Source organism: Rana temporaria, chromosome 11, assembly GCF_905171775.1.
Source record: "Rana temporaria chromosome 11, aRanTem1.1, whole genome shotgun sequence".
NCBI lineage: Eukaryota > Metazoa > Chordata > Amphibia > Anura > Ranidae > Rana > Rana temporaria.
Genome location: NC_053499.1, coordinates 20,690,848 through 20,701,213, shown reverse-complemented (window position 1 = coordinate 20,701,213; position 10,366 = coordinate 20,690,848). Strand labels below are relative to the sequence as shown.

Sequence of the window (10,366 nt, the reverse complement as noted above, 5' to 3'; positions counted from 1 at the left end):
CAGATTAAGTGATCCATCAGAATTGTTTATCTTGCTACACCCCGCATTCCCCTACAGTAACGATACACCAAGAAGGAGGCAAGCGGACATCTTGTTACACCCATCGGAGTTTTGCATTCCACAGTTATTTTTAACTGGAAACAGAGCATATATGGTGAAGTATAGTATTTAGTAATTCCTCAAACTGTTTACATTCGGAATTATAAGGCCTCTTTCACACCGGAGGTGCTTAAAAAACTGCCAGTAAAATACTTCAGAACCCGGAAGCCGTGGGAGTGCTTTTGAAGAGCTTTCAATTCATTTCAATGGAGAGGGGTGTTTTTTCACCGCTCTGTCAGCGCACTGCCCCAGTGTGAAAACAATCATTGGTTTTAATAGAAATAAGTTGTCGTAAACTTTTCAGGCACTTTTTTTAGCGTGAAAGCACCTGAAAAGCGCCTCAGTGTGAAAGTGGTCTAAAAGCAGCGGTGTTCGGTCACATTAGCAAACCTGTGAGATCAGCAGGTTGGCCGCTGCTTTTAAACTCAACATCTAAACAGTCCATCTGATTTCTAAAAAACTGCATTTCATCTTATAAACAGTTTACTGTTAAGACAGTGAAATGCAAAACTCCGGTGGGTGTAACAAGATGTCCGCTTTCCCCCTTCTCGGTGTATCGTTACAGTGGAGGAGTGCATGGTGTAGCAAGATGGCAGTGACGGAACGTCACTTTCGTTACAAATTCTTTTTTTTATATCTTATATTTTTATTTTTATCAAAAAGAGAGACATACAAAACAAAGTAAACATTCCAAAAAATTCAACGTTCAGGTTTTACAGCTAAACAGATATAACACTCCATTTGCACTTCTAAACCTATTTTCTATACATCTAACCAGCATACTTGGACAGTTAATCTATACTTTCAATGTCCCTCTCTCCTTTCTTAACCCAAATCATAACCCCCCCCCCCCCCCCCAAAAAAACAAAACAAAAAAAAAACAATTCTGATGGCCTGCCATATCCGATGAAACCCCGGCACCGAAAGCACACGAGTCATTTATTTATTTTTTGCATAATCTGCCCTCACAGACTTTAAAGCGGGATTCTACCCGCACATATTTTTTTTTAAAGTCAGCAGCTACTAACACTGTAGCTGCTGACTTTAAATAAGGACACTTACCTGTCCTAGGCGCCTGCGATGATGGGTCTCCGACGGCGATCGCTTGGTCCGGCGCCTCCATCCTGACTAAGGGAAACCGGCAGTGAAGCCTTATGGCTTCACTGCCCGTTTCCTACTGCGCATGCGCGACTCACATGGCACTTCGTGAATGGGCGTCTGCCTCCTGGGATACACACAGTTCCCAGAAGGCAGCGTGCCCCCATTCACCAGAAGACCCTGCGGCGGAGGACAAAGAAGAGGACCGCGGTGGAGGAAGAGGCAGAACAGCTACTTCAGTGTAGCAACCGCCCTTTCTGGTGTGTGTATATATATATATATATGTATATGTGTATATATATAATTGGAGCCCCTGTAAACATGCAACACATTAGTTTTCATGCATTTTTTTGCATTCTTCTCCCCCTTGCCGAGCCCAGAAACAAAATGCCTGCAGCCTAATATAAATGAAAAACACTTGCACAAAGCTTGAGAAATGTGCAGTAAAATGTGGCATTAAAACTGACCTTCCTGCCATTAATCAAGACAAAAGGGAACTGAAAGTGAAAGCAAGTTGTGACAATCCCAAGACTATGTCTACAGCAACAATCCCTTCAATTTTATTTAAACTGTACTAACTCTACAATACATTCTCTACATATCTTTCATGAATATTCTATCGGTACAACAATTGTGTTTCGGATTTACTAGATCCTGAATGATGCCTTGTCAGCGTTTGGCTATTACAAACAAGCTGAAGAAGTTTTGAAACAAGGGGGTGGGGGGAGGGAAGGGTTGAGAGTGGACATGCTCAGTTCACATTTCTTACTAACTTCCTGGTTTTAGTGAGCGTCTACAACTTCCCGAGAACACTAACAGATCTTCCGAGCAAACAAGGATTAAGAGGTTTGTTGTTCTAATCTCACTTTCTCAATTTTTTTTGCTTAAAATAAAATAGCTACGTTGTTTCCGTAAAATGTCACATTGTGTGTGAAAAGCGAAATTATGGGGGGGGGGGGGGGGGAACTAGCTGAGTAAAGTGAAAGTGAGATATAAAGACAATTTCTTTCAATTTCAGATCAAGGCGATTCCGGCCTGTCTTCACCCACCATTAACAGAAATTGACAGATAAACAACACAGAAATGGAGGACTTCAATGTCATGCTGCTAGGAATAGCAGGAAAACTGACTGATACAGATCTAAGTAACATGAAGTTTCTTTGCCAGGATAAGATACCTCGAAAGAAAATGGAAACCATTACAAGTCCGACAGATCTATTCATAAAACTCATGGAGCTGACAGAGATCTCGAAAGACAACCTGAATTTCCTGATCGAGCTTTTACAGCATACACTGAGACACGATCTGGCGAAAGAAGTGAAAGCATTTCAGGGGCCGCCGATTTCAAGAGAGGAAACTTCTGTAGCTGAAGATCCAGATGAAGGTAAAAAAAAAGTACCGAGCCTCTTTCTGAGATTTGGTGTTTACAGTTTTTTTGTTAGAAAATTACTTAGATCCCCCAAACATTATGGCCATTATTCACAAAGCACTTGCGCCGACGTATCTCAAGATACGCTGCGTAAGTGCAAATATGCGCCGTCGTATCTATGCGCCGTGCCCACAAAACTAAGATACGCCTGAAAATAGGCTTCATCCGACCGACATACCGTATTTATCGGGTATAGCGCGCTCCCGCGTATAGCGCGCACCCCTAAAGTTGCCACGAATTCCTGTGAAAAAAATATTTTTTGTACTTACAGTTTTGGTGTCTTGCGCGGCGGCCTCGTCGGGTCCGGCGTCCGTCTGCGGCGTCCTCCACGCTTGTTTCCTGCGCCGAGTTTGAATACTGCGCCGACATATACAGAGCGCAGTACACTCGTGTATTGTCGGGCAGGCTCGGCTACTCTCGCGCTGACGTCCTGTCCAGGACGTGAGCGCGGAAGGAGCCGAGACTGCCCGACTATACCCGAGTGTACTGCGCTCGGTATATGTCGGCGCAGTATTCAAACTTGGCGCGGGAAAGTGGGTATCGGCGTATATCGTGCACCCACGATTTTGCCCGGATTTTCAGGGCAAAAAAGTGTGCGGTATACGCCGATAAATACGGTAACTTGCCTACGCCGGCGTAGAGTGGGTGCATATTTACGCTGGACGTATTTGGCTCTCCCATTGATTTTCTGTTCACATATGCAAATGAGGGAGATACGCCGATTCACAAACGCACGTCCGTCCGAAGCAGTGCGCGTAAAGTCATACGTCCGGCAGTGCGCGTAAAGTCATACGTCCGGCGTAAAGTTATGCCCCATAAAGGAGTAACTCAGCAGCAGACATGCAAAGGGCTGCACCAGGGAACACAAGCCGACGTATTTTACGACGTTTACGTAGGACGTGAATATGACTAGGCGTAGGTTACGTTCACGCGTAGTCAGTGATCCGACGTATCTTAGGCAGTTGTTCCGACGTGATTGTGAGCATGTGCACTGAGATGCGCCCACTGTGAATCCGGGCCTATATATATTTTTTTTCGGACACCCTAGAGAATAAAATAGCGGTCGTTGCAATACTTTTGGTCACACCGTATTTGCGCAGCGGTTTTAAAAGCGCACTTTAAAATTAAAAAAAAAAACACAACAGTAAAGTTAGCCCAATTTTTTTTTTTAGGATTTGAAAGATAATGTTCCGCTAAGTAAATTAATACCCAACGTGTCACGCTTCAAAATTGCGCCCGCTCGTGGAATGGCGACAAACTTTTACCCATAAAAATCGTAAATGTTAAAAAAAATTCTACAGGTTGCATGTTTTGAGTTAGAGGAGATCTAGGGCTAGAATGATTGCTCTCACTCTTACGATCGCGGCGATACCTCCCCATGTGTGGTTTTAACACCGTTTTCATATGCGGGTGCTGCTCAAGTATGCGTTTCCTTCTGCGCGCGAGCTCATAGGGAAGGGGTGCTTTAAAATGTTTTTTTTTTTTTATTTATTTCACTTGATTTTATTTAATTTATTTTGACACTGTTTTTAACAAAAATATATACATTTGGGTCACCTTTTATTCCTATTACAAGGAATGCAAACATCTCTTGTAATAGAAAAAGCATGACAGGTCCTCTTAGAAATTAGATCTGGGGTCAAAAAGACCACAGATCTCATACTTGGACTAAAATGCAATAAAAAATTATGTCATTCAAAAAAAAAATTAAATAAAGTCCCTTTAAGAGCTGTGGGCGGAAGTGACATTTTTGACGTCGCTTCCTCCCTGCAGTGATATGGAGATGGGTGGGGGCCATCTTCCCCTCACTCGTCTTCATACACAGCAAGGGGACAGACACTATAGCCTCCACCGCTGCCGATGGCTCCGGTAAGCGGCGGATGGCACCAGAGAGCGAGAGGCCCTCTCCCACCGCTGATAAAAGTGATCTTGTGGCGAATTCGCCGCAGAGACCACTTTTATCTTGTAGCCGACTGCCCGCTGAAGAGGATACCGGGGTTATGGTAGCTAGCTGCTACCATAACAGTATTCCTTTTCAAACAACCAACGTATTCCTGCGGTGGGCGGTCCGTAAGTGGTTAACCTCTGAGCGCACACAAATATGCGGCTCTCACTTGCTGCTTGCAATCGGAAGCTTGCCAATCATGTGACAGCCAATCATAGTGGTCACATGACTAAGACATGCCTCCCAGCATTCTAAACCCCATAAAAAGCCGGCAGGCGCTAAACGCTACATTTGCATAAATACGCAGTTTTAGCAAATTTTTAATGCTGCATTTACATGCCAGCAGTTCTGGTGTTCAGAGGGGCTTGTTCAGTGTGCACAAGGCCTTAATAAAACATATAAAAGTGGCATTTGCACGGGTTCTGTTAAATCGGAAACCCTAAAGCCATGTACACACGGTATGATTGTTGGCCAACCGAGCGTCTGATTTTTGTCAAAGGGGCCAGGATCTTGTCTTGCATAATAACATTACACAATTGTCGTGCCAAAAACACAAATGTAGCGACGTACTACAAGGAATTTCGGCTCTTGATCGCCATCCTTTGGGTCCCTTCTGCTAATGTAGTGTTTGGTGAGCATTGATTCCGAGCATGCGTGTTTGTACTTTTCACTTGTGTGATGGATTTGTGTATTGACCATACAAAAATCTGACGTCAAACCTCTGTCTGCCGAAAATTTACTAGCCTGTCATCCGACATTTGTTGGCCGTAAATTGGACAACAATTGTCAAAAGGAGCGTACTAACGGTAAGATTTTAGTACAACATTCTGTCAACGGACAATCCCCTACCACCAATCGAACCGTGTGTACGAGGCTTAAGACAGTGGTTCTCAACCTCAGTCCTTAAGTACCGCCAACGGGCCAGGTTTTCCTTTACTTTGCACAGCTGCTTTAAAGAGGAAGGAAACCCTGATGAGTTTTACGTTCTCTTTTTTCCCCTGCTTTCCCCTACTTACCTGCAATTGCATGGTCCTTGCTGTTGGCTGCAGCCATCTTCGCCCCTCTTCCTTCCTGGGCCACGGACTCCGGCTCTGTGACTGTTTGACATCATCGGCGCATGCGCTGTGAAGAAACGGCCCTGACTGATGGCTCATGCGTGCGAGTGATGTCACGCGCATGCGTCATTAAAACATCGTAAACACATTTGTGAATGGACAGTCATTGATCACCAACTCTGTTTATTCAGAAATGGAAGGAACCGGTAAATTACATATTTACTGGCTTGTTCCTCCGCTTTCCATCCTGACAGATCCAGGACCCGGGGAGCCGAAGGAGAACACAGGGGACAGTCAGTGCAGGCAGTTACAGGCACCGATCTCCATGTATAGCCTTCAATAAAGCAGCGGACAGCCGCTGGAGGGAGAGGAGGAAAAGCATCTGTCTGCTGCTTTATTGAAAGACACACAGGGAGATTGGTGCTTGTAACTGCCCACACTGATCATCTGTGAGGCTCAGATTTTCTTGAAAAATTGATTCCTCCAGCAGAACTCTATACATTGCAAGGATTTTAACAAAATTAACGTGATTGTAAAGGCAGAAGGCTTTCTATCCTAATGTATTCTATGCATCAAGATAAAATGCCTTCTGTGTGCAGCAGCCTCCCTCAGCCCCTCTTAGGCCTTGTACTCACGAGCAGACATGTCCGATGAAACCGGTCCGCAGACCGTTTTCATCGGACATGTCTGCCCGGGGACTTCTGTTCGATGGCTGTACACACCATCGAACAGAAGTCCACGCGCAAACAATACGCGGGGCGTGTCCGCGGTGTCGCCGCATCGATGACGCGGTGTCGCCGCGACAATGACGCGGCGACGTGGGCGGGCCTGCCTTTTAAATGCTTCCACGCATGCGTCAAAGTCATTCGACGCATGCGAGGGATGACGGGCGGCCGGACATGTACGGTAGGTCTGTACAGACGACCGTACATGTCCGGGCGGACAGGTTTCCAGCGGACTGTTTTAAAGCAAGTCCAGGAAACAGTTGTCCGCTGGAAACCTGTCCGATCCGCCCGAAAATGGTCCGCTCGGGCCTACACACGGCCAAACATGTCTGCTGAAACTGGTCCGCGGACCAGTTTCAGCAGACATGTTTGGTCGTGAGTACGGGGCCTAATACTTATCTGAGCCCAATCTAGATCCACTGATGTTGTAGGAATCTCAGCTGCCCAGGACTCCCCTCCTCATTGGCTCCCGCTGCTGTCAAATCGGACAATGAGGAGAGAAAGGGGACGGGGCCAGGCCGCAGTTTTGTGTCTGAATGAAAACAGGGAGCAATGACTCGGCTCGGGGGCCCCCATAGTAAGCTGCTTTCTCTGGGGGCACTCAACAGGAGGGAGGGGCCTGGAGCGCCAGCCAGGGACCCGTGAAGAGGAGGATGCGGGCTGCCTTGTTCAAAACCACTGCACATGGAAGCCAAGTATAACATGTTTTTTTATTTTAACCTAAAAAACAAAAGATAGACTTTACAATCACTTTAAAGCGGAGTTCCACCCAAAATTGGAACTTCCGCTTAAACCACTTCTCGCCCCCTTACATGCCACATTTGGCATGTAATTTTTTTGCGGGGGGAGTGGGGGCTTCAGTAGGAGTGGGACTTCCTGTCCCACTTCCTCCTTCCGCCCAGGGGCCGCTTAGACGATACGTCATATCGCCTTTTGGCGGCCCCCTCCCTGTAGGCGATCACCTGGGACACGTGACGGGTCCCAGGCGATCGCCTGTCCACTCAAGTAGCGCAGCGCGGCTCGTGCATGCGCAGTGAAAGCTGAAAGCCGTCACGGCCAGGTGCCCACAGTTAGAATCTAATCATAGGTGTGCGCAGCCTATTACATTAGGGTGTGCACCCCAAAGCTCGAACAAACACTACCGATCACTCACAGTGTTCATTCACATAGGTAAGGGACCGGTAAATTACATATTTACTGGCCCTTCCCCCACTCATTCTAATACCTCCCCTCAGCTATAGCTGGCGGGAAAGGAGGGAAGTTGGCAGCGCTGTGGGGGAAGCCAGGGCAGTAGGGGGAATCTGTGCTGCACAGGGTGATTAGGATGTGCCTGTGCACACCTGGCACACCCTGTGCGCACGCCTATGCATCTAATCAATGTTGCAATGCAAACAAGAACAGCATCTGCATTATAGTCTAAATAGACAGCAACCCATTGATTAATTCCAGTTCACCAGAATCTGCTGTCAAAAGGCGGACAAAAAACTGAACAGGCAAATGGAGAGTCTCAGCAAATGAATACCTGCTGCTGCAAGGGATGCCCTTACTTGTATTCTAGCTCTGTGCAGACACCTTCCATGTGCCAAGTGCCTTGTTTAGCATTTATAGAAGTTGCATTATTTTTTGTAAGCATGATATTTTCATTTAACAATTTTCCTGTTTCCTTGTTCCACAGACCAGCTTGGCCAGGCCTTTGACATAATATGTGAAAATGTGGGGAAGGATTGGAAGATGCTGATGCGTACTCTTGGGGTTACTGATGGCACAATGGACCAAATTATCTACGCTAACCCTTATAACCTGAGGGAACAAATAAGACAATGTCTGCGGGAATGGAAGAAAAAGAAGAGAGAGAATGCAAATGTGTCTGCCCTGATAAAAGCACTAGAAAAGTGTAGACTGAAGCTAGTGGCAGAAAAAATATCCGATGAACTAAATCTTAGTTATGGAATGTCATAACCATTACCCTGAAATCTGACATATTTACAGTATGTATTAAATATTATTGGTGTCTTAGGAAAAGATCAACACCTTCCATTTGAGCTGTGTTTGCGGCACAATAGGTCTTGTTCGCAAAACCCCCCCCCCCCCCCCCCAAAAAAATAGGCATCTGGGGTGCGTTTTTAACGCACATCATATGTGCATACAGTGTTTGGGGAGCTATTTGAACACGCCTTTAACGTGCTTCAGACATGCCAAAGACATGTCTTTTGAGGCTGGGTTCACACTTTTGCAAAGTGGATGTGTGTTTTCCCCACATCCAATTGCATGACTGGCTCTCAAAAGAGGCGGTTCACACACAGGGCTGTGGAGTCGGTAGATAAATGTTCCGACTCCGACTCCTCAGTTTTATGTACTTCCGACTCCGACTCCGACTCTCCGATTCCTCTGTATTAATATGCGAATGTATTTTATACATTCCTTGAGGGAAAGAAACGCAACCTACCACAGGACTACTGGCTGGGAAGCCAACAGTCTACTGTATTGCACAGTTTAAACAAAAGACAAACACAATGAAAACAATCAAGTGGCTGGATAGTAGCAGCAGGCATAAACATCAGGAACAGGATCTTTACCAGTTCAAAAATACAAACCACATTATTTGGTTGTTTTAGAACAAAAACAAAGCTTATCTATAATGAACCAAAAACAAAATCTGCAAAACCTAGAAATGGTTTATATTAATCTTGAAATGTAGTTATAGGCTTAGCAAATGCAAATCAATTCAATGTAGAGTTCTAAGGAAGAGAATTGCCTCTGCCAGATCCTCTTTCATAGAGGCTCTTAAGTCAGACTTTATTATTTTTAGGGCTGAAAATAATCTTTCGACACTGACTTGGGTGGGTGGCATTGCAGTAACTATTCTGGCCACATCACTAACGATCTCTGGATAAACAAGGATGGCTTCTTCAACAGTAAGTTTTGATGAGCGATCATACTTTTCAACTTCTTTTAGTGCTTTATAAAACTCCTGTTGGAATTTTTTTATTTGGACACTTACTGGTTCTCTAACATGCGTTCCCTGTAAAAGCAGAACACAACACTATGGAAAGTATAAGTATTGCAGCTCCTAATTGTGCGTTGCGTGCCATATAGTGAAGCACATGAAAAGCATGCTTCTTCACGGTCACTTAACGTGTTCGTTTTGCGGTTACGTGAGGCACTGCATGCATTGGTCTTTATTCTTACAGTAGAGAAGTCATTAATTATAACTTTTTGTGAATTGGGACATTTAAACTTGCTTTTTTTTTTTTTAATTCCAATCTAAATTTAGTAGGAGTCGGAGTCGGAGTCGGTGCATTGTTTGCCGACTCCGACTCCAGGTACCCAAAATTTCCCCCGACTCCGACTCCTCGACTCCGACTCCACAGCCCTGTTCACACATATCTGCGGGTCCGGCCGCAGAGCGCACAGCAGAAGGGACCTGTGCATCTTTGGCACAGTTTTAGGTCCAAATTCAGGCAAAAATTCTGACCTAATTGGACCTGAAACGGTGAACAGGGACGCACCAGACTCCTTGCTGCGAGCCGCGGCCACATAGTGTGAACCCAGCCTCAATGAGAATGGTAAACATGACAAATGGAGAGGATGAACCACCCTAACGAGGACCCAGACAGCAATAAAAAACAAATATGTGTTTTACTCCCTCTCCACTGAATTTTTTTTGTCTTTAGTTGTATTTTAAAGTGGTTGTAAACCCTTACAATACACTTTTTACTACAGGTATACCTTAAACAAGGCTTACCTGTAGCTACCCCGGATATCTCCTAAACCTGCACGGTTTAGGAGATATCCCCTGTATCAGCATGTGCCAACGTCATCGGCACGTGCACACTGAGGCAACGGCACGATCAGCGCCAGAGCCTGAGATACCCTGAAATAACTCTGGGTGCGATGTCGCCAGCCGGAGCAGTGTGTGGGGACCGCAGCGGGTGTTTCAATCTAAGGTGAGTATTTCATAATGAGCTAGTATGCTATGCATACTTAATGATTGGTAGAAAAATATAGACATATC

At 45.4% G+C, this 10,366-nt stretch overlaps 1 protein-coding gene across 1 annotated transcript; it reads left to right on the top strand.

Annotated features, from left to right (window-relative positions):
- The first annotated feature begins 1,932 nt into the window (after positions 1-1,932).
- Positions 1,933-8,441, top strand: FADD (Fas associated via death domain). Its single transcript, XM_040328140.1, has 3 exons — positions 1,933-2,043; positions 2,216-2,581; positions 8,027-8,441. Exons 2-3 carry the CDS (start codon positions 2,281-2,283, stop codon positions 8,308-8,310), a joined length of 585 nt encoding a protein of 194 aa, XP_040184074.1. The 5' UTR covers positions 1,933-2,043; positions 2,216-2,280; the 3' UTR covers positions 8,311-8,441.
- Positions 8,442-10,366: the final 1,925 nt, after the last annotated feature.